General features: G+C 45.0%; 1 protein-coding gene across 1 annotated transcript; it reads left to right on the top strand.

Annotated features, from left to right (window-relative positions):
* Nucleotides 1-7,325: 7,325 nt before the first annotated feature.
* On the top strand, nucleotides 7,326-8,060 carry LOC130343851 (DNA damage-regulated autophagy modulator protein 1-like). The gene has a single exon (XM_056554392.1). It carries the CDS (start codon nucleotides 7,326-7,328, stop codon nucleotides 8,058-8,060), a length of 735 nt encoding a protein of 244 aa, XP_056410367.1.
* Nucleotides 8,061-26,673: the final 18,613 nt, after the last annotated feature.

Genomic DNA, 26,673 nt, shown 5'->3' with positions numbered 1-26,673 from the left:
CCTGTGCTGAGAAGCCTGAAGCTCAATTTTGTAGCGTCACCCAACATTGCATGGTTCCACCCCCTCTGGTCCTTTGTGGCTCCGCCCTTGCAAAACAACCAATTAAAATGTTATCCCCCAGATTTGTGAGGGTTCCTACGCCCCTCTTCCCTGGTCTTTTTATCGCTTTTCTTTGAGACTCTTGAGTTTTGATATAATATGTGGATCCAAAATGCAGCGCAGATTACAATATATTTTACAGTATAAATAAACATAATAAACAGGGCCATTCACGTCTCCATTTACATTTCCTCATCTCAGTTTGGAGGTAATAGATTCCAGGTGTAACCCAAACCTTCCTTCATAGCAGCATTTCAGGAGGCCAATGGGAAATTACCTATTACCTTGTTTAACCCCTTAAGGACCCAGCCATTTTACACCTCAGGACCCGGCCATTTTTTGCACATCTGACCACTGTCACTTTAAACGTTAATAACTCTGGAATGCTTTTAGTTATCATTCTGATTCCGAGATTGTTTTTTCGAGACATATTCTACTTTAACATAGTGGTAAAATTTTTTGGTAACTTGCATCCTTTCTTGGTGAAAAATCCCAAAATTTGATAAAAAACTTGAAAATTTTGCATTTTTCTAACTTTGAAGCTCTCTGCTTGTAAGGAAAATGAATATTCCAAATATTATTTTTTTTTTATTCACATATACAATATGTCTACTTTTTATTTGCATCATAAAATTGACGAGTTTTTACTTTTGGAAGACACCAGAGGGCTTCAAAGTTCAGCAGCAATTTTCCAATTTTTCACAAAATTTCCAAAATCACAATTTTTCAGGGACCAATTCAGGTTTGAAGTGGATTTGAAGGGTCTTCATATTAGAAATACCCCACAAATGACCCCATTATAAAAACTACACCCCCCAAAGTATTCAAAATGACATTCAGTCAGCATTTTAACCCTTTAGGTGTTTCACAGGAATAGCAGCAAAGTGAAGGAGAAAATTCACAATCTTCATTTTTTACACTCGCATGTTCTTGTAGACCCAATTTTTGAATTTTTACAAGGGGTAAAAGGAGAAAATTTATACTTGTATTTGTAGCCCAATTTCTCTCGAGTAAGCACATACCTCATATGTCTATGTAAAGAGCGACAAGGGGATTTTGGAGAGTAAGTTTTTCTGAAATGGTTTTTGGGGGACATATTGCATTTAGGAAGCCCCTTTGGTGCCAGAACAACAAAATAACCCCACATGCCATACCATTTTGGAAACTAGACCCCTTGAGGAACGTAACAAGGAATTAAATGAGCCTTAATACCCCTTAGGGGTTTCACGACTTTTCCATATGTAAATTTATTTTTTTTTCACTAAAATGTGTGTTTGCCCCCAAATTTCACATTTTTGCAAGGGTTAATAGCAGTAAATACCCCCCAAAATTTGTAACCCCATCTCTTCTGAGTATGAAGGTACCCCATAAGTTCCCCTTAACTGCACTACGGGCGAACTACAATGCTCAGAAGAGAAGGAGTAATATTTGGCTTTTTGAGAGCAAATTTTGCTAGGGGGGCATGTTGCATTTAGGAAGCCCCTATGGTGCCAGAACAACAAAATAACCCCACATGGCATACCATTTTGGAAACTAGACCCCTTGAGGAACGTAACAAGGAATTAAGTGAGCCTTAATACCCCACCGGGGTTTCACTACTTTTCCATATGTAAATTAAAAAAAAAAAAATTTCACTAAAATGTGTGTTTCCCCCCAAATTTCACATTTTTGCAAGGGTTAATAGCAGTAAATACCCCCCAAAATTTGTAACCCCATCTCTTCTGAGTATGGAGGTACCCCATAAGTGGACATCAAGTGCACTGCAGGAGTGCCACAATGCTCAGAAGAGAAGGAGTCACATTTGCAAACTTTGCTGAAATGGGGGGGGGGGGGGGGGGACATGTCGCATTTGGGAAGCCCCTATGGTGCCAGGACAGCAAAAAAAAAAAACACATGGCATCACATTTTGGAAACTAGACCCCTTGAGGAACGTAACTAGGGGTAAAGTAAGCCTTAAAACCCCACAGGGGTTTCACGACTTTTGCATATGTAAAATAAAAAAATTAAAATTTCACAAAAATGTGGGTTTTCCCCCAAATTTAAAATTTTTACAAGGGTTAATAGCAGAAAAGACACCCCAAAATTTGTAAATACATTTCTTTGGAATAAGTACATACCCTAATTTTTATGATTTTTGCTCCGCGGGTGCACACCAGGTCTTGGAGTGGGAAGTCAGTCAGGGGCCTTGAGCTTATTATAGCAGCCAGGATGTAGGATCCCCACTCAAGGAGCATTAATGGGGGGGAGCACTGAGCCCTAAAAGAGGGGAACACTATGGGGGAAAACGGGCCGTAACTTGGGTAGACAGGTGGGGTACAGAGGCCCGTAATATGGGGTACAGTGGGCCAGAAAACTATAAATCATAAAATAATAAAACAAGATATGTTCCCAGAATGATGACCCAGAGCATAGCCAAAACTAAAAAAAAATATGCCCACCCCAAACCCTATGCTCTGAGTCATCATTCTGGGAATGTGATGTGTGTGGCCATCCCTAACCTGTTGCCTCAAATGCGCACCCCGCTCAGGTGGAGAGAGAGCGATGCGCATTTGAGGCAACATAAAAAGTCCCCAATGATAGTGACTCAGTGACCTATGACCCATTTTTGAAAAAATACCCCCAGAGGTCTTATCAGGTTTTTTGTTTTTTCAGTTTTTTTGGGGCAATTTAGTGATTTATGGGGGTTATATTTTGGAATGTACTCTGGTACATTGGTCAAATTATGGAAAATGTAAATGAAAAGGGAAAATTTAGGGCTCCATGGAAGTGTGATACTCCCTGAAGCAGCCTATGCAGAGGCCCGGATTATCTGGGCAAGTGTCACATTGGTACCTGGTGTCCCTCCGAGTCCCCTCCTGTAACACACTCTGCATTTTTTCTGGGATCGCCCCTTCTTTCCACTGTGGGGGATCTCACCTGGAAAGTGTTGGCCTGGGACGATCCTGGCGCCTATAACTCCAGACCCTTGGGAAGTCCGGCCTGCTCTTTCCCGGTCAGCAAAGATTAGGAACCTTAGGACTTCTTCTTGGTACTGGAGGAATGTCCCTGTGTTGCCAGCGTACTGGGATAGTACAAAAGCGTTGTACATGGCAACCTGTACCAAGTAGACCGCAACTTTTTTGTACCATGCCCGTGTTTTCCGCATGGCGTTATATGGCTTGAGGACTTGATCAGAGAGATCAACTCCCCCCATATACCGATTGTAGTCCAGAATACAATCGGGCTTGAGGACCGGTCCCACGGTACCTCGCACAGGGACAGGGGTGCTGCCATTCCCATGAATAGTGGTGAGTATAAGGACATCCCTCTTATCCTTATACCTGACCAACAACAGGTTATCATGGGTCAGGGCACGGGACTCACCCTTGGGGATAGGCGTCTTAACAAAATTTAGAGGGAGGCCTCTCTGATTCTTCCGCACGGTCCCACAAGCGGACGTGGATCTGGCGGAAACCCTTATCCAGCAATGGGTGCATAAGGTCCCAAACGATTTTCCCGCTAACACCCAGAGTGGGGGAACAATCTGGGGGTTCAATACGGGAATCTCGTCCCTCATATACTCTAAACCTGCAAGTGTACCCGGAGGTACTCTCGCAGAGTTTATAGAGCTTCACGCCATACCGCGCCTGCTTTGAGGGAATATACTGGCAGAAGATGAGTCTCCCCTTAAAACTGATGAGAGACTCATCTACCGAGAGGTCCCTGAGCGGTACGTAGGCCTCCAAAAATTTGGCCCCAAAGTGATCGATGACCGGCCTCACTTTGTAAAGCCGGTCATGGGTGGGATCACCTCGAGGCGGACATGCCTCATTATCTGCATAATACAGGCATTTCCGAATCGCCTCGTACCGCTTCCGTGTCATCGCCATACTGTAAAGCGGGGTCTGGTATAGGAAGTCCCCGCTCCAGTAATGACGGACACTTGGTTTTTTGACCAGGCCCATATGCAGCGTGAGGCCCCAAAATGTCCTCATTTCCGCTGCATCAATGGCACACCATTCATTGGACCTGGCCAAAAAGGAATCGGGGTGGTGGGCAATGAACTGCTGGGCGTACAAGTTCGTTTGCTCCACCATTAGATTGACCAGGCTGTCACTGAAAAAAAACTTTAAAAAGTCCAGATCAGTGAACCCAGCCGTGTCAATCCGGATTCCTGAGTCGCCAACATACTCAGGAATCCGTGGCTGATAATCCTCTGGGGGGCTCCAGACAGGGTCAGCGGAAGGGGGCTCCGCTGCACTTGTCTGGGGGGCCGGACTCCTATTACGAGCGGCATTGCCACTCATACTAGTGTCGGCCACTGGGTCACTCTCATGGGGGGTGCGTGGCCTCGCCTGGCGGCGTCTCCGCCGCCGTACAGGGGACTCATCATCACTACTTGATGATGAGGAGGGCGATGAAGAACACAAAAAAGTTGGATCTTCATCGTCCTCACTGGCAGATTCGGAGTCGGAGGCTAAAAAAGCGTTAGCCTCCGCTACCGAAAATGCCCGGCGGGCCATCGCCTTTTTTCTACGTTGGCGGGAGGGAGGGTGTGTGTGCGGGGGTGGGGCTGTACTGTATGTACTGTGTGGTGCTGTGTGTAAAAAGTGAAATAACAGTAATATAAAAAAAAAGCTGTGGCCCCCCCCAAAAAAAAAAAAAATGGAGTGGCGCACGAAGCTCCCTGAACCCCTAATAGGACCCGGGGTCCGGGATCAGATCCTAATAAGACCCTTGGGGACCTATTAGGGGGTCGGTGGGAGGGGGGGGGGTTCTTTTTTTTAAAACTTTTTTAAAACTTTTTTTTTAACTTTTATTACACTGTGTTACTTATTTGCTCCTACCTGTCCCTGCACTCAGCTTTCCCCATTCTACGGCTCCTGAGGGGCTCCGGAGCTCTGAGGGGGGATCAGCGGTCCTCTTCCTGCTGCTGCACCCGCTGACTGAACGAAAACAGCGGGTCCAGCAGCGGGAAGGGACCGTTAACCCCTCCTCTGCTGCTCTGCTATTGGCCGGACGATCGCCGGCCAATAGCAGCGTTGCTGGGGCGGTGACAGTATTGTTACCGCTACCCAGCAACTGCAGGTGATTGGCGGTGTAATTGTACACTGCCGATCACCATTTATTTCCAGGTCATCGGGTCACAAGTGACCCGAATGACCCGAATCGACGAAGATCGCTTGCGTGATTTCGCAAGCGATCTCCGGCGACCGCCGACATGCGGGGGTCCCGGGACCCTTCTCGGCATTTGCACGGCATGCCTGCTGAAGGATATCAGCAGACATGCCGTTCCGATCTCTGCCCGGCGCACGGCAGGGATCGGAAATCGCCAGGACTTACGGGGACGTCCTGTGTCCTTAAAGCCCAGGGTGCGATGACGTCCCCGTACGTCCTGGGTCCTTAAGAGGTTAAACTGCACATTTTTATAGTTATTTGCAAATATAGGAGCGCACCAGCCCTCAGTAATCTACACAGACCAATGAGACACGTGCTGTTATTCCATAGTGAAAGACCCCAATACCGTCTCTATGGTAAATATATCCCCGGGTGGGGGGGCTACCTGAGACCGGTTGAGTTTAATTTAATTTGTTTTCCTTCCACAATTTTTTTTAACAAACTTTTAATTATAAACATAAGAAAAGGGGGTGAACGTGGTCTTGTGTAGCCCCCACAGGACGGCCATGAAACCGATGGATGCAGTAGGTACTGTTACCATGTGATGTCTATGGGGGCCAAGATACAGGTATATTGTGTAACTAAAGAAGGGCTGTCAATCAGCTGACCCAAAGAACTGTTGTAATAATATGTATGTTAGAAAAGCATTGTACGGACATATTCTTGGTTTCTTTTAGACTGACAATAGGTGACCTTCAGTTTATTTATGTTTCTAACTGTTCGCTGGATATAATAAAAACACTGACCACTTCTTGCTTTTGCTGGACAACAGGGGGTCGGCCACAGCGTTTATTTAATAACCATTAATATAAACCATTTATATCCAAACTTCTGATTTGAACACTCTCAGAGGTAAGCGGTCAGCCGGCCGCCCTCTTCGACGGGCATCACACTCTACTCTCCAGTAAAATCTCCTCCAAATTTCTCCTCCGCCACTCTGTGACTTAGCCTAAAAGAGAACAACATTAAAACGGGAACCAAACCTCAACCCGCTCCACATCACCAGATCCCAAGGTCACAGCGACCCAACAGGCACCATTCAGCCGAATAGCCCTAAAAGTCCCACGGGACCCACCTATAACCAAGGGATAAAACACCGACACAAATTAACATAATTTTTTTTTTTATACCAACTATTACAAATTTTTTTTTATTTTATACCAAAACAGAACGTAAAAGGGGTGGGTGGGCGGGAATCTTCACACTTGCCGGGGACTCCACAAAGAGGAAGCCGCAAGCCTCAGCAACACATTTTATCCCCTATTACTCCTCCTCCCCTTCCTGTTAACCTAGCCTATCCCTGTCCTCCTACCCTTCTAGGTTCCGCCTCCCCCCTATTTCTCCAGCTACTCATTTTTTTTTTTCTTCTAACTTTATTTAACCTCCTCTTTGCCAGTCTGAGACGCCGCCTCCTAAACGGAGCGACGTCGAACAAAAGAGCTTTAAAAAAAAAAAAAAGAAAAAAAAAAAAGTGCAGAATTTTTTTCTACATATTTTCTTTGTATTGGACTTTACACAGAAAACAATAAAATATAATATGGACATCTACAAATGTACAAATATATCCAAGTACAACCCCATCTGCAATGGTTTTGTGTTTGTTTTTTAACCACTGAGCAGTCACAGAAATGTTAAAAACCTTTTTATATGTTGTACATCTGACAAAACATTAACCTTTGTAGTAAAAGAAGAGAATTGGCAGAATTACAGATACATAAGGTTATATTCAGATGAATTCATGTTGGAAGAGATTTTGGAAAACCCTGTTGAAATGTGGATTCAGCCATTACTAGTTTTATTTGACTGTAGAAACACTAAATATCAGCAAATGTGATGCCAGGATTGTCTGCATAAAGATCTACAACACTGAGGACCAATCAGTATGCAGCATGATGGTGTTACCGAGATGAACCAAAGAATGACATCACAGATGTGACATCATCGAGTTCCGAGCCTATAGAAAACCCCGCCTGACAATCTGATTACACAGAGAGAGTTGGACAGAGACAGCGGCTTTTGCTTAGCGAATCTTTCCTTTATCTCAGCGATTTTTGTTGTTTCTTTGTGCCATGGAGATCCAGGGATTAGGGTTCTTGCCTATCCTTTGGGTCACATGGAACCTTTTGGGCCTCAGCACTCTTGTCACCTTGACCATCGCCCTAGGACATAGCAGACAGCCGTTTATCAGTGACACGGCTGTAGGATATCCTGAGTGGATAATATATAAGGTTGTGTTCTTTGGTGCACCCATCATAGGAGTTGCCGTCACCTACCTGCAGCACCGATTTATGTTCCTGCGCTCTGAACCATCTGCGAAGCATTTTAGGATTTACCAGAAGATCTTGTTTACCTTAGGATGCATCATGTGCATAGGAACAGCCCTGAATGCCGTATTTACTATGGGGAACAATCCTACAATACACAGGATCAGCTCAGGTATGGCATTTATTTGTGGAGCCATATATAATGTGTGCCAAGCTGGATTCCTATACAAAAGGTCATACAGCAGCCGGATTGTTTGCCATATAAGGCTGGCCTCCACCTTAGTGACTTCTGTGGTGCTGCTGCTCTTCAGTGTCGGTCAGGTCTCCTTCTATACGGATCTGTGCACCGGACACTGCGAGGAGATTATGTATGTCCCCGTCATGGTGGCTGAATACCTGGGATTCTGCGGCGTCACCTTATACCATGTGACCCACTATACAGATTTACAGCATTTGTCAGTAAAGATTTCCAGAAATGACATTAACGTCAGCCTGAGGACCAAGATACCGGACCCGGAACAGAACCATCCTGTAGAATAGTGAAGACTGAGGCCTATGACTACAGCCGGGAGCCGAGGACGGACATTTATCCTGTGTATTATTCTTAATAAATATATAAATAAAAAAACATGTCTCATCCTTCTCTTAACACCTGCCATTGGGACAGAGTCAGAAAGCCAGTATACACATCAGATAGTCCAGTATACACATCAGATAGTCCAGTATACACATCAGATAGTCCAGTATACACATCAGATAGTCCAGTATACACATCAGATAGTCCAATATACACATCAGATAGTCCAGTATACACATCAGATAGTCCAGTACACACATCAGATAGTCCAGTATACATATCAGATAGTCCAGTATACACATCAGATAGTCCAGTATACACATCAGATAGTCCAGTATACACATCAGATAGCCCAGTATACACATCACATAGTCCAATATACACATCAGATAGTCCAGTATACACATCAGATAGTCCAGTATACACATCAGATAGTCCAGTATACACATCAGATAGTCCAGTATACACATCAGATAGTCCAGTATACACATCAGATAGTCCAGTATACACATCAGATAGCCCAGTATACACATCAGATAGTCCAGTATACACATCAGATAGTCCAGTATACACATCAGATAGCCCAGTATACACATCAGATAGTCCAGTATACACATCAGATAGTCCAGTATACACATCAGATAGCCCAGTATACACATCAGATAGTCCAGTATACACATCAGATAGTCCAGTATACACATCAGATAGTCCAGTATACACATCAGATAGTCCAGTATACACATCAGATAGTCCAGTATACACATCAGATAGTCCAGTAAACACATCAGATAGCCCAGTATACACATCAGATAGTCCAGTATACACATCAGATAGTCCAGTACACACATCAGATAGCCCAGTATACACATCAGATAGTCCAGTATACACATCAGATAGTCCAGTATACACATCAGATAGTCCAGTATATACATCAGATAGTCCAGTACACACATCAGATAGTCCAGTATACACATCAGATAGTCCAGTATACACATCAGATAGTCCAATATACACATCAGATAGTCCAGTACACACATCAGATAGCCCAGTATACACATCAGATAGTCCAGTATACACATCAGATAGTCCAGTACACACATCAGATAGCCCAGTATACACATCAGATAGTCCAGTATACACATCAGATAGTCCAGTATACACATCAGATAGTCCAGTATATACATCAGATAGTCCAGTACACACATCAGATAGTCCAGTATACACATCAGATAGTCCAGTATACACATCAGATAGTCCAATATACACATCAGATAGTCCAGTACACACATCAGATAGTCCAGTATACACATCAGATAGTCCAGTATACACATCAGATAGTCCAGTATACACATCAGATAGTCCAGTATACACATCAGATAGTCCAGTATACACATCAGATAGTCCAGTACACGCATCAGATAGTCCAGTATACACATCAGATAGTCCAGTACACACATCAGATAGTCCAGTATACACATCAGATAGTCCAGTACACACATCAGATAGTCCAGTATACACATCAGATAGTCCAATATACACATCAGATAATCCAGTATACACATCAGATAGTCCAGTATACACATCAGATAATCCAGTATACACATCAGATAGTCCAGTATACACATCAGATAGTCCAGTATACACATCAGATAGTCCAGTATACACATCACATAGTCCAGTATACACATCAGATAGTCCAGTATACACATCAGATAATCCAGTATACACATCAGATAGTCCAGTATACACTTCAGATAGTCCAGTGTACACATCAGATAATCAAGTATACAAATCAGATAGTCCAGTATACACATCAGATAGTCCAGTATACACATCAGATAGTCCAGTATACTCATCAGATAGTCCAGTATACACATCAGATAATCCAGTATACACATCAGATAGTCCGGTATACACATCAGATAGTCCGGTACACACATCAAATAGTCCAATATACACATCAGACAGTCCAGTATACACATCAGATAGTCCAGTATACACATCAGATAGTCCAGTATATACATCAGATAGTCCAGTATACACATCAGATAGTCCAGTATACACATCAGATAGTCCGGTATACACATCAGAAAGTCCAGTATACACATCAGATAGTCCAGTATACACATCAGATAGTCCAGTATACACATCAGATAGTCCAGTATACACATCAGATAGTCCAGTATACACATCAGATAGTCCAGTACACACATCAGATAGTCCAGTATACACATCAGATAGTCCAGTATACACAACAGATAGTCCAGTATACACATCAGAAAGTCCAGTATACACATTAGATAGTAAAGTATACACATCAGATAGTCCAGTATACACATCAGATAGTCCAGAATACACATCAGATAGTCCAGTATACACATCAGATAGTCCACTACACACATCAGATAGTCCAGTATACACATCAGATAGTCCAGTATACACATCAGATAGTCCAGTATACACATCATATAGTCCAGTATACACATCAGATAGTCCAGTATACACATCAGATAGTCCAGTATATACATCAGATAGTCCAGTACACACATCAGATAGTCCAGTATACACATCAGATAGTCCAGTATACACATCAGATAGTCCAATATACACATCAGATAGTCCAGTACACACATCAGATAGCCCAGTATACACATCAGATAGTCCAGTATACACATCAGATAGTCCAGTACACACATCAGATAGCCCAGTATACACATAAGATAGTCCAGTATACACATCAGATAGTCCAGTATACACATCAGATAGTCCAGTATATACATCAGATAGTCCAGTACACACATCAGATAGTCCAGTATACACATCAGATAGTCCAGTATACACATCAGATAGTCCAATATACACATCAGATAGTCCAGTACACACATCAGATAGTCCAGTATACACATCAGATAGTCCAGTATACACATCAGATAGTCCAGTATACACATCAGATAGTCCAGTATACACATCAGATAGTCCAGTATACACATCAGATAGTCCAGTATACACATCAGATAGTCCAGTACACGCATCAGATAGTCCAGTATACACATCAGATAGTCCAGTACACACATCAGATAGTCCAGTATACACATCAGATAGTCCAGTATACACATCAGATAGTCCAGTATACACATCAGATAGTCCAGTATACACATCAGATAATCCAGTATACACATCAGATAGTCCAGTATACACATCAGATAATCCAGTATACACATCAGATAGTCCAGTATACACATCAGATAGTCCAGTATACACATCAGATAGTCCAGTATACACATCACATAGTCCAGTATACACATCAGATAGTCCAGTATACACATCAGATAATCCAGTATACACATCAGATAGTCCAGTATACACTTCAGATAGTCCAGTGTACACATCAGATAATCAAGTATACAAATCAGATAGTCCAGTATACACATCAGATAGTCCAGTATACACATCAGATAGTCCAGTATACTCATCAGATAGTCCAGTATACACATCAGATAATCCAGTATACACATCAGATAGTCCGGTATACACATCAGATAGTCCGGTACACACATCAAATAGTCCAATATACACATCAGATAGTCCAGTATACACATCAGATAGTCCAGTATACACATCAGATAGTCCAGTATATACATCAGATAGTCCAGTATACACATCAGATAGTCCAGTATACACATCAGATAGTCCGGTATACACATCAGAAAGTCCAGTATACACATCAGATAGTCCAGTATACACATCAGATAGTCCAGTATACACATCAGATAGTCCAGTATACACATCAGATAGTCCAGTACACACATCAGATAGTCCAGTATACACATCAGATAGTCCAGTATACACAACAGATAGTCCAGTATACACATCAGAAAGTCCAGTATACACATTAGATAGTAAAGTATACACATCAGATAGTCCAGTATACACATCAGATAGTCCAGAATACACATCAGATAGTCCAGTATACACATCAGATAGTCCACTACACACATCAGATAGTCCAGTATACACATCAGATAGTCCAGTATACACATCAGATAGTCCAGTATACACATCATATAGTCCAGTATACACATCAGATAGTCCAGTACACACATCATATAGTCCAGTACACACATCACATAGTCCAGTACACACATCAGATAGTCCAGTACACACATCAGATAGTCCAGTATACACATCAGATAGTCCAGTATACACATCAGATAATCCAGTATACACATCAGATAGTCCAGTATACACATCAGATAGTCCAGTATACACATCAGATAGTCCAGTATACACATCACATAGTCCAGTATACACATCAGATAGTCCAGTATACACATCAGATAATCCAGTATACACATCAGATAGTCCAGTATACACTTCAGATAGTCCAGTATACACATCAGATAATCCAGTATACACATCAGATAGTCCAGTATACACATCAGATAGTCCAGTATACACATCAGATAGTCCAGTATACACATCAGATAGTCCAGTATACACATCAGATAATCCAGTATACACATCAGATAGTCCGGTATACACATCAGATAGTCCGGTACACACATCACATAGTCCAATATACACATCAGATAGTCCAGTATACACATCAGATAGTCCAGTATACACATCAGATAGTCCAGTATATACATCAGATAGTCCAGTATACACATCAGATAGTCCAGTATACACATCAGATAGTCCGGTATACACATCAGAAAGTCCAGTATACACATCAGATAGTCCAGTATACACATCAGATAGTCCAGTATACACATCAGATAGTCCAGTATACACATCAGATAGTCCAGTATACACATCAGATAGTCCAGTACACACATCAGATAGTCCAGTATACACAACATATAGTCCAGTATACACATCAGATAGTCCAGTATACACATCAGATAGTCCAGAATACACATCAGATAGTCCAGTATACACATCAGATAGTCCAGTATACACATCAGATAGTCCACTACACACATCAGATAGTCCAGTATACACATCAGATAGTCCACTACACACATCAGATAGTCCAGTATACACATCAGATAGTCCAGTATACACATCAGATAGTCCAGTATACACATCATATAGTCCAGTATACACATCAGATAGTCCAGTACACACATCATATAGTCCAGTACACACATCACATAGTCCAGTACACACATCAGATAGTCCAGTACACACATCAGATAGTCCAGTATACACATCAGATAGTCCAGTATACACATCAGATAATCCAGTATACACATCAGATAGTCCAGTATACACATCAGATAGTCCAGTATACACATCAGATAGTCCAGTATACACATCACATATTCCAGTATACACATCAGATAGTCCAGTATACACATCAGATAATCCAGTATACACATCAGATAGTCCAGTATACACTTCAGATAGTCCAGTATACACATCAGATAATCCAGTATACACATCAGATAGTCCAGTATACACATCAGATAATCCAGTATACACATCAGATAGTCCGGTATACACATCAGATAGTCCGGTACACACATCACATAGTCCAATATACACATCAGATAGTCCAGTATACACATCATATAGTCCAGTATACACATCAGATAGTCCAGTATATACATCAGATAGTCCAGTATACACATCAGATAGTCCAGTATACACATCAGATAGTCCGGTATACACATCAGAAAGTCCAGTATACACATCAGATAGTCCAGTATACACATCAGATAGTCCAGTATACACATCAGATAGTCCAGTATACACATCAGATAGTCCAGTATACACATCAGATAGTCCAGTACACACATCAGATAGTCCAGTATACACATCAGATAGTCCAGTATACACAACATATAGTCCAGTATACACATCAGATAGGCCAGTATACACATCAGATAGTCCAGTATACACATCAGATAGTCCACTACACACATCAGATAGTCCAGTATACACATCAGATAGTCCAGTATACACATCAGATAGTCCAGTATACACATCATATAGTCCAGTATACACATCAGATAGTCCAGTACACACATCATATAGTCCAGTACACACATCAGATAGTCCAGTACACACATCAGATAGTCCAGTATACACATCAGATTGTCCAGTATACACATCAGATAGTCCAGTATACACATCAGATAGTCCAATATACACATCAGATAGTCCAGTATACACATCAGATAGTCCAGTATACACATCAGATAGTCCAGTATACACATCAGATAGTCCGCCAGTTCTACATCACAGGGTTCAGCACTTTTATAATGTGGTCTGCTTAGCATGACACCATCATGGGTTGAAATGTAAATTAGGTTTAATCCCTTAAGGACCCAGGGCGTATCCATACGCCCTTGGGAATTTCGGTCCCCGCCTTGCACCGGGCGGGACCGGGGTGCCTGCTGATATCGATCAGCAGGCACCCTACGCAAATGCCCAGGGAGGTCATCAGACCCCCCCCCATGTCGGTGATCGGCGCAAATCGCTAATTAATTCACACTTGCGATTTGTGCCAATTCCGAGTCATTCGGGTCTATGGTGACCCTGGCGACCCGGAATATAAGGGGGATCGTGGTTGTCTAAGACACCCACGATCCCCCTGAAGGGATAGGAGTGAGGTGGCAGGGGTGCCACCCCTCCTATCCCTGCTATTGGTGGTCTAGACGCGACCACCAATAGCAGATCGGTGAAAATGGGCTTGGTCATTAACCTCTTAAGGACGCAGGGCGTATGGATACGCCCTGCATTCCGAGTCCTTAAGGACGCAGGGCGTATCCATACGCCCGTGGGAATTCCGGTCCCCACCGCTAGCCGGTTGGGGACCGGAGCCGGATGCCTGCTGAAATCGTTCAGCAGGCATCCCGGCATATCGCCCAGGGGGGTCATTATGCCCCCCCATGTCGGCGATGGCCGCAGATCGCTGGACAATTCAGTCCAGTGATCTGCGGCGATTCCGGGTCAATCGGGTCTCCAGTGACCCGGTGACCCGGAATTACTGGGGACGGCCCCGAACAGTCAGAGCCTGCAGGGGTGAGGTGGCACTGGTGCCACCTCACGATCGCCCTGATTCGTCGGCCGGATTACCGGTCGACAAATCCGGGTGCCTGCTGCGGGTGTCACTCCCGCACCCGCTCCGCCCCTCTTCCGGAGGACGTGAGCGGGTGCGGGACGTGCACCCTGGGTGCTGGGGACCCCGATCCTCGGCGTCCATGTTGGGATCGGGGCCTCAGGAGCGGCGGCGGCGGCGAGGGACAGTCCTGCGACGGAGCAGCAGCAGGAGGTGAGTTACAGCCTCCTGCTGTTGCTTAGCAACAGCTCCCAGCATGCAAAAAGGGCATGCTGGGAGCTGTAGTTATGCAACAGCAGAAGGCAGACCACCACAACTCCCAGCATTCCCTTATGGTCATGCTGGGACTTATGGTTTTGCAACAGCTGGAGGCACATTTTTTTATGGAAAAGTGTACCTTCAGCTGTTGTATGACTACAACTCCCAGCTTGCACAAACAGCTAAAGTGCATGCTGGGAGTTGTAGTGGTGCATCTGCTGGTTGCATAACTACAACTCCCAGCATGCCCGTTGGCTGTCGGTGACTGCTGAGATGTTGTAGTTTTGCAACAGCTGAAGGCACACTGGTTGTGAAACTCAGAGTTTTTTTTTTTTACCTAACTCAGTGTTTCACGACCGGTGTGCCTCCAGCTGTTGCAAACTACAACTCCCAGCAGTCACCTTACACCATGCACCGTACATGCTGCGAGTTGTAGTTTTGCAACAGTTGGAGGCACACTGGTTTTGAAACACTGAGAAAGGTCACAAACTCAGTGATACATAACCAGTGTGCCTACAGCTGTTGCAAAACTAAAACTCTCAGCATGTACAGTCTGTCAGCGCATGCTGGGAGTTGTAGTTTTGCAACAGCTGGATGTCCCCCCCAATGTGAATGTACAGGGTACACTCACATGGGCGGAGGCTTACAGTAAGTATCGGGCTGCAAGTTTGAGCTGCGGCAAATTTTCTGCAACAGCTCAAACTTCCAGCGAGAAACTACTGTGAACCGCCGCCCGTGCGACTGTACCCTAAAAACACTACACTACACTAACACAAAAAATAAAAAGTAAAAAACACTACATATACACATACCCCTACACAGCCCCCCTCTCCAATAAAAATGAAAAACGTCTGGTACTCCACGGTTTCCAAAACGGAGCCTCCAGCTGTTGCAAAACAACTACTCCCAGTATTGCCAGACAGCATTTTATTTTTGCACTTTTGTTTTTTCCTCCTGACCTTCTAAAAATCCTAACACTTTCAATTTTCTACCTACAGACCCATATGAGGGCTTATATTTTGCGCCATTAATTGTACTTTGTAATATCATCAAACATTTCCCCAACAAATCTATGGTGAAACAAAAAGAAATATTTGTGGGCGGAATTGAAAAAAAAAATGATTTTGTAATTTTAAAGGCTTCTGTTTCTTCGCAGTTCACTTTCTGATAACAATGACACATTATCTTTATCCTGTGGGTCCATACAATTAAAAGGATACACAGTTTATAAAAAAAAAAATGTATTTTACTTACCGTATATACTCGAGTATAAGCCGACCCGAATATAAGCCGAGACCCCTAATTTCAACCCAAAATCCCAGGAAAAGTTATTGACTCGAGTATAAGCCTAGGGTGGGAAATACCTCATCCCCCCCTGTCATCATCCAGACCCGTCATTAACATCCTCATCATCATCCCCTTGTCATCATCCCACACATCCCCCCTTCATCATCCCCTTATCATCCCACACATCCCCCTTCATCATCCCCTTGTCATCATTCCACACATCCCCCCTTCATCATCCCCTTATCATCCCGCACATCCCCCCTTCATCATCCCCTTATCATCCCACACATCCCCCCTTCATCATCCCCTTATCATCCCGCACATCCCCCCTTCATCATCCCCTTATCATCCCACACATCCCCCCTTCATCATCCCCTTGTAATCATCCCCACCCCCCTTCATCATCCCCACACCCCCCCTTCATCATCCTCTTCTCATCATTCGCCCTCAGTGGTCTTCAACCTGCGGACCTCCAGAGGTTTCAAAACTACATCTCCCAGCAAGCCCGGGCAGCCATCGGCTGTCCGGGCTTGCTGGGAGTTGTAGTTTTGAAACCTCCGGAGGTCCGCAGGTTGAAGACCACTGCGGCCTTCAACATCATCCAGCCCCCCTCTCACCCCCTTTAGTTCTGAGTACTCACCTCCGCTCGGCGCTGGTCCGGTCCTGCAGGACTGTCCGGTGAGGAGGTGGTCCGGTGAGGAGGTGGTCCGGGCTGCTATCTTCACCGGGGGCGCCTCTTCTCCGCGCTTCCGGCCCGGAATAGATGCGTTGCCTTGACAATGACGCAAATGACGCACCTCTGCGTCGTTGTCACGGCAACATGACTATTCTGAGGCCGGGCCCAAAGCGCTTAGAAGAGGCCTCCCCAGTGAAGATAGCAGCCCGGAACCACTATCCCACCGGACCACCTCCTCACCGGACAGTCCTGCAGGACCGGACCAGCGCCGAGCGGAGGTGAGTACTCAGAACTAAAGGGGGTGAGAGGGGGCTGGATGATGTTGAAGGCCGCAGTGGTCTTCAACCTGCGGACCTCCGGAGGTTTCAAAACTACAACTCCCAGCAAGCCCGGACAGCCGATGGCTGCCCGGGCTTGCTGGGAGTTGTAGTTTTGAAACCTCTGGAGGTCCGCAGGTTGAAGACCACTGCGGGTGGGGGAGTTCACTCGAGTATAAGCCGAGGGGGGTGTTTTCAGCACGAAAAATCGTGCTGAAAAACTCGGCTTATACTCGAGTATATACGGTAACTATTTGACAACTTTTTTTTTTTTTATAAAAAAAATATTTTTCCATGTACAGTGATGTATAGAGGCTAATTTATTGTGCTGTCTGTAGTTTTATTGGTACCAATTTTGTTTTTGAGGAACTTTCTGACATTTTTTTTTCTGGTATATGAAGCGACCAAAAATGCGCAATTCTGGAATTTGGTTTCCTTTCCTGTGTACGCCATTGACTGTGCAGTTTAATCACAAGTGAACTGTAGTGAAGTATAACTTGTCTTCTATCCAAAGGATAGGGATAATTTATAGATCATGGGGGGTCTGACCGCTGGGGCTCCCCAGGATCTCCTGAACAGGGCCACAGCAGTCTGCAGGAAGCGCGATGTTGTCCCCAGCAGGAAGCTGCGGCAGACCCGCCCCCTCCATGAATCTCTATGGGATACATGGAGGGGGCGTGTCGGCTGCCGCATCATGCAGGGACGGAACGCCCCCCCCCCCCCCCCATTTATAACTTATTCCCTTTCCTTCGCATAGGGGATAAGTTATATTCCACTGCAGTTCTCCTTTATTGTTATATATTAATAGTTTGGACATTTATGTAAGCGCTGATAAAAAAAAGGGGTGATTGAAACTTATCAGGTAAGGGGCTTATTCACATATATTAACTTTTATTAACTGGCTATGAAGCGGGCTCAGCTCCTGAGTACACTCCATACATAGTTCCTGAGCAGGCACCGGGCGTACATTTACACCCTGTGGCCCTGATTTATCAATAAGCCTGGAATCAAAATTGTCTGTTTTTTCCCATAGCAACCAATCACAACTCAGCTTTCCCTTTACAAGAGCTCATACAAGTTTGAAAGTTGAGCTGTGATTGGTTGGTGTGGGAAAAAACAGACAATTAGGGTTTCAGGCTGACTGATAAATCTCCCTGTGTCCCTAAGGAAATACATACACAGTCCCATATACACACATACACTGTTTCCATACACAGCCCTCCATACACACACATACGCAGCCCTCCATACACACACATACGCAGCCCTCCATACACACACATACACAGCCCTCCATACACACACATACGCAGCCCTCCATACACACACATACACAGCCCTCCATACACACACATACGCAGCCCTCCATACACACACATACGCAGCCCTCCATACACACACATACGCAGCCCTCCATACACACACATATCCAGCCCTCCATACACACACATACACAGCCCCATATACACACTTAGCTCTCCATACACAGCCCTCCATACACACACATACACAGCCCTCCATACAAACACATACACAGCCCTCCATACACACACATACGCAGCCCTCCATACACACATATGCAGCCCTCCATACACACACATACGCAGCCCTCCATACACACACATACGCAGCCCTCCATACAAACACATACACAGCCCTCCATACACACACATACGCAGCCCTCCATACACACACATACGCAGCCCTCCATACACACACATATGCAGCCCTCCATACACACACATATGCAGCCCTCCATACACACACATATTCAGCCCTCCATACACACACATACGCAGCCCTCCATACACACACATACACAGTTCTCAATACAAACACATACACAGCCCTCCATGCACACACATACGCAGCCCCATATACACAAATACACAGGTTCCATGTACATTTATGCCCATATGCAGGAAGGGGTTTAACCCCTTAAGGACCCAGCCATTTTACACCTTAGGACCCGGCCATTTTTTGCACATCTGACCACAGTCATTTTAAACATTAATAACTCTGGAATGCTTTTAGTTATCATTCTGATTCCGAGATTGTTTTTTCGTGACATATTCTACTTTAACATAGTGGTAACATTTTGTGTTACCTTGCATCCTTTCTTGGTGAAAAATCCCAAAATTTGATGAAAAATTCGAAAATTTTGCATTTTTCTAATTTTGAAGCTCTCTGCTTGTAATGAAAATGGATATTCCAAATAATTTTTTTTATTCACATATACAATATGTCCACTTTATGTTTGCATTATAAAATTTACGTGTTTTTACTTTTGGAAGACACCAGAGGGCTTCAAAGTTCAGCAGCAATTTTCCAATTTTTCACAAAATTTCCAAACTCACAATTTTTCAGGGACCAGTTCAGGTTTGAAGTGGAATTGAAGGGTCTTCATATTAGAAATACCCCAAAAATGACCCTATTATAAAAACTGAACCCCCCTAAGTATTCAAAATGACATTCAGTCAGCGTTTTAACCCTTTAGGTGTTTCACAGGAATAGCAGCAAAGTGAAGGAGAAAATTCACAATCTCCATTTTTTACACTCGCATGTTCTTGTAGACCCAATTTTTGAATTTTTGCAAGGGGTAAAAGGAGAAAATGTATTGTTATTTTTGTAGCCCAATTTCTCTCGAATAAGCACATACCTCATATGTCTATGTAAAGTGTTCGGCGGGCGCAGTAGAGGGCTCAGAAGCGAAGGAGCGACAAGAGGATTTTGGAGAGTTCGTTTTTTTTAAATGGTTTTTGGGGGGGCATGTTGCATTTAGGAAGCCCCTATGGTGCCAGAACAGCAAAAAAAAAAACACATGGCATACCATTTTGGAAACTAGACCCCTTGAGGTACGTAACAAGGAATAAAGTGAGCCTTAATACCCCACAGGGATTTCACGACTTTTGCATATGTAAAAAAATTTTAAAAAAAATTAACTAAAATGTGTGTTTCCCCCCAAATTTCACATTTTAGCAAGGGTTAATAGCAGAAAATACCCCCAAAAAATTGTAACCCCATCTCTTCTGAGTATGGAGGTACCCCATAAGTTGACCTGAAGTGTACTATGGGTGAACTACAATGCTCAGAAGAGAAGGAGTCCTATTTGGCTTTTTGAGAGCAAATTTTGCTCGGCGGCATGTCGCATTTAGGAAGCCCCTATGGTCCCAGGACAGCAAAAAAAGCCACATGGCATACCATTTTGGAAACTAGACCCCTTGAGGAACGTAACAAGAAATAAAGTGAGCCTTAATACCCCACAGGTGTTTCACGACTTTTGCATACGTAAAAAAAAAGAAATTCACTAAAAGGTGTGTCTCCCCCCCAAATTTCACATTTTTGCAAGGGTTAATAGCAGAAAATACCCCCAAAAAATTGTAACCCCATCTCTTCTGAGTATGGAGGTACCCCATAAGTTGACCTGAAGTGCACTACGGGCGAACTACAATGGTCAGAAGAGAAGGAGTCATATTTGGCTTTTTGAGAGCAAATTTTGCTCGGGGGGCATGTCGCATTTAGGAAGCCCATATGGTGCCAGGACAGCAAAATAACCCCCACATGGCATACCATTTTGGAAACTAGACCCCTTGAGGAACGTAACAAGGCGTAAAGTGAGCATTTATCCCCCACTGGTGTCTGTCAGATCTTTGGAACAGTGGGCTGTACAAAATTTTTAATTTGCACAGTCAGACACCTGTGGGGTGTAAATTCTCACTGCACCCCTCATTACATTCCGAGAGGGGTGTAGTTTCCGAAATGGGGTCACATGTGGGGTTTTGTTTTTTTTTGCGTTTGTCAAAACCGCTGTAACAATCAGCCACCCCTGTGCAAATCACCTCAAATGTACATGGTGCACTCTCCCTTCTGGGCCTTGTTGTGCGCCCCCAGAGCACTTTGCGCCCACATAAGGGGTATCTCCGTAGTCGGGAGAAATTGCATTACAAATTTTGGGGGGCTTTTTCCCCCTTTACCTCTTGTCAAAATGAAAAGTATAGGGCAACACCAGCATGTTAGTGTAAAAAAATTTTTTTTTTGCACTAACATGCTGGTGTAGACCCCAACTTCACCTTTTCATAAGGGGTGAAAGGAGAAAAAGACCCCCAAAATTTGTTAGGCAATTTCTGCCGAGTACGGCGATACCCCATATGTGGCCCTAAACTGTTCCAAAGTGAGAGCGCCATGCGCATTAGAGGCCTGAATTAGGGATTTGCATAGGGGTGGACATAGGGGTATTCTACGCCAGTGATTCCCAAACAGGGTGCCTCCAGCTATTGCAAAACTCCCAGCATGCTTGGATAGTCAACGGCTGTCCGGCAATACTGGGAGTTGTTGTTTTGCAACAGCTGGAGGCTCCATTTTGGAAACAGTGGCGTACCAGACGTTTTTCATTTTTATTGGGGAGGGGGGCTGTGTAGGGGTATGTGTATATGCAGTGTTTTTTACTTTTTAGTTTATTTTGTGGTAGTGTAGTGTAGTGTAGTGTTTTTAGGGTACAATCACACGGGCGGGGGATTACAGCGAGTTTCCCGCTGCGAGTTTGAGCTGCCGCGCAAAATTTGCTGCATCGCAAACTTGCAGCCTGATACTCACTGTAAGCCCCCTGCCCATGTAAATGTACCTTGAACATTCACAGGGGGGGGACCTCCAGCTGTTGCAAAACTACAACTCCCAGCATGCACAGTCTATCAGTACATGCTGGTAGTTATAGTTTTGCAACAGCTGGAGGCACACAGGTTGGGAAACACTGAGTTAGGAAACAGACAATGTTTCCCAACCAGTGTGCCTCCAGTTGTTGCAAAACCACAACTCCCAAACATTCTCAGGCATGCTGGAAGTAGTAGTTCGGCAACATCTTTAGAGCCAGATGTTGCCGAACTACAACTCCCAGCACGCTTGGAGTTGTAGTTTTGCAACATCTGGAGGACTACAGTTTGCAGACCACTAATACAGTGGTTCCCAATCTGTGCCTTTCCAGATGTTGCAAAACTACAACTCCCAGTATGCCAAAACAGTCCAGGCATGCTGGGAGTTGTAGTTCTGCAACATCTGAAGGGCCAGATGTTACAGAACTACAACTCCCAGCATGTCTGGACAGTAAGGGCATGCTGAGGATGTGTAGTTTTGCAACATCTGGAAGGGCACAGTGGTCCAAAAACTGTGGACCTCCAGAAGTTGCAAAACTGCAACTCCCAGCATGCCCAGACGCCAAGGGCTGTCTGGGCATGCTGGGAGTTGTAGTATACAGGGTCTCAATACAGCAATGCATGCCGCTTTACGGCGACGTGTATTGCTGTAAAGGGCCCGACCGCGGCTGAAGATCTACTCACCTGTCGCCGCCATCGCCGTCTTCAAGCCGGGATCCGCGTCTTCAGGGACGATGTAAGTACCGGGGCCAGGCCCCAGCACTCCCCCGTCCCTCGCCGCGTCCTCCGGTCTTCCTCCCGTCCTCTCCGGACTTCAAGGGGCCGAGCAGGGCGGGAGGAAGTAACCGCCCCCCCCTGCAGTTGGTCGGTTAGTTAACTGAAGAATCGCAGGGGATCGGAGGAGGTGGCAGGCTTACCACCTCGCTCTTTTTTTTTTTTTTTTTAACAAGTCTGTTTTTTATTTTTTACATAACAGTAATCAAAATACAATGATAACAATGAATGGGATCTACACAATGTATTCTCTTTGCTGGATAGAGCAATAAGCAATCGGAATGGTACATGTGCACTGTATATATAGCCTTTTACATAGAAAAGAGACATGCATAGATATGTAATCCTGGAAAGATCCCATTATTAAAACACAAATATCAACAAACAAAACAAGTCACGTGAATCGAGCCGGTCAAGAATTGTTACCCTTCAGTGAAATAGAGTGGTGAGCTAGCTAGAACAGCTAAAGGTTCATCAGTTAAAATATGATCTCTAGGAGGATGAAAGCTAGATAAGTATATCAGTGTGGAGGGGGGTGGGGGGGATATACCAGGAAGTCCTGTGTGGCGTAGCACTCCTAGAGGTTGTACATTGCGGTGGTCTATTCGTGAGGTCCGGATACTTTGAATCTGTTTAATAAGAGGGCAATGGCGTAGAGAGGGACTGTGTCATGCAAAGGCGCTTATACGAGAGCCAGGGTCCCCATAACATTTCAAACTTGTCATGGGTGAGGGATGACCAGCTGGATAGTTCCTCCATTCTGCATATTTGATTCAACTTCTCTATCCATTGTGTTTTTGTGGGAGGTACGGTTTGTCGCCATAATTGGGGAATAAGAGCCTTAGCTGCTGCTATCATGTGGGTAGGCAGGGATTTGTTTGAGGGTTTTAAGGAAGGTGTAGGTAGGGCAAGGGCTATAACAGCCATTGAGAGCGTGATCGAACTCTTACACACCGTATTAATTGTATCCTCTACAGCCTTCCAATAAGGTTGGATCATTGGGCAACTCCACCAAATGTGTGTTAGATCGCCCAAGCCTCCCCCACATCTCCAACAGGAGTTAGAGTTCAGGAGACCAAGTCTGCACAGCACTTCGGGTGTTTTGTACACCACCTCGCTCTTATACTTCAGCATGGTCCTGGCTGTCAGCCGGGATCATGCAACATTACCGGGCGGTCGGGTCCCAGAGACCCGATCAGCCCGGTATCGCCGCAGATCGCAAGGGCGATTTCCCTTGCGATTTGCGGCGATCGCCAACATGAGGGGCCTACATGGCCCCCCTCGGCGTTTGCCCTGGATGCCTGCTGAAGCATTTCAGCAGGCATCCGGTTTTGATCTCTGCCCGGTGCGCGGCAGGGACCGGAAAACACCAGGATGTACGGGGACGTCCCCGCACCCTGGGCTTTAAGGACCCAGGATGTCCCCGTACATCCTGGCGTTTTCCGGTCAAACGCCGAGGGGGGCAATGTAGGCCCCTCATGTTGGCGATCGCCGCAAATCGCAAGGGAAATCGCCCTTGCGATCTGCGGCGATACCGGGCTGATCGGGTCTCTGGGACCCGAACGCCCAGTAATGTTGCATGATCCCGGCTGTCACAGACCGTACGTACAGTACGTCCAGGGTCCTTAAGAGTTTAAGAGGGATAGTTTTTCCTTTTTGCAAGTCAGTTTTTTCCTCCTGGCCTTCTAATACTCATAATAATGCTTTCAATTTCCCATCTACCCATATGGGGCTTGTTTTACGCACTACCAATTGTACTTTGTAATGACTTTACTCGTTTTAGCACAAACTGTAAACCAAAAAACGATTTTGTGCGCCAAATTGATATTTTTTTTTAAATGCCATTTTGAAACTTTTTTTGGGGCTAATGGGGGAGATTTATCAAAACCTGTCCAGAGGAAAAGTTACCCAGTTGCCCAAAGCAGCCAATCAGATCGCTTATTTCATTTTTAACAAGGCCTCTGAAAAATGAAAGAAGCGATCTGATTGGTTGCTATGGGCAACTGGGCAACTTTTCCTCTGGACAGGTTTTGATAAATCTTCCCCAATGTTTCTACACAGTGCACTTTTCAGTAAAAATTACTTTTTGCCGCAGCCGATTTGCAAGAAGTCACTGAACACAGTCAAATTGGTTTATGCGTAGCAGTGGTCAGGAATTTATCGCTGCTACTTTTTTGTGAAAAAGTCGGCCCCCACCCCCCTCCTTTTGCCATAAGTCACCGCCAGATAGGGACCATACTATAGAGACTGTATTCAGAAAAATGACTAGGCATTGGCAGGGCCAGGCAGACCTACCAGGAAATTTCTCGGTGGGCTGCAGGCCCTGGGGCCGCTTTGAGATAGGGCTGCCTTTTAGTCCCCTCCAGCGGCTGCCAGGGCTGGATCATCATTGGCGCTCATGGAGCGCCTGCTCCGGGCCCCTTACCCGCAGGGGGGCCCCCTATCACATTGGGGACATCCCTGTGTCCTGAAAAATCTTTTCGGGACACAAGGATGCCCCGGTTACCTCTCTTTGGCCTCGCCTCAACTTTAAAAATGAAGGGGCCGTCGGGAGGTAGCGCACGCAGGGACGTCACTGACGTCCCGTGCATGCGCCCATAGTAACAGAGCAGAGCAGTGAGGAGGACGCGCGCGCATGGTAAGTGACCAGCGGCATGTCATCTTCAGTGTTTCGACCACCCCATCTCCGTCCTGGGACCTACTGCTATGGCCCATAGGCCATAGCAGTAGATCGTGACCCCGGAGCGGTGGTCGTAATACTGAAGTGGGGCAGTTAACAGGCATACAGCCTCCAGCCATTCAATGTATATGGCTGAAAGCTGTATGTCTGTCGGGGAAATATACTGCACCTAATGTGGGGGAACTATACTTCACCTAATGTGGGGGAACTGTACTGCACCTAATGTGGGGACTATACTGCACCTAAAATGGGGGACTATGCTGCACCTAAAATGGGGGACTATACTGCACCTAATGTGGGGGACTATACTGCACCTAATGTGGGAGAACTATACTGCACCTAATGTGGGGTAACTATACTGCACCTAATGTGGGGGAACTATACTGCACCAAATGTGGGGGGAACTATACTGCACCTAATGTGGGGAGCTATACTGCACCTAATGTGAGGAACTATACTGCACCTAATGTGGGGGAGCTATCCTGCACCTAATGTGGGGGAACTATACTGCACCTAATGTGGGGGACTATATTGCACCTAATGGGGGGGAACTATACTGTACGTAATGTGGGGAACTATACTGCCAGCCTAATGTGGGGAACTATACTGCCAGCCTAATGTGGGGGCTATACTGCACCAAATGTGGGGGAACTGTACTGCACCTCATGTGGGGGAACTGTACTGCACACCTAATGTGGGGGAACTATACTCCACACCTAATGTGGGGGAACTGTACTGCCAACCTAATGTGCCGGGACTTGTACTGCCAACCTAATATGTCGGGACTTGTGCTGCCAACCTAATGTGCGGGGACTTGTGCTGCCAACCTAATGTGCGGGGACTTATACTGCACCTAATCTGGGGGAACT

The sequence above is a fragment of the Hyla sarda genome, unplaced genomic scaffold (genome assembly GCF_029499605.1).
Source record: "Hyla sarda isolate aHylSar1 unplaced genomic scaffold, aHylSar1.hap1 scaffold_695, whole genome shotgun sequence".
In the NCBI taxonomy this organism is placed as follows: Eukaryota; Metazoa; Chordata; class Amphibia; order Anura; family Hylidae; genus Hyla; species Hyla sarda.
This window is presented reverse-complemented; position numbering and strand designations above follow the sequence as displayed.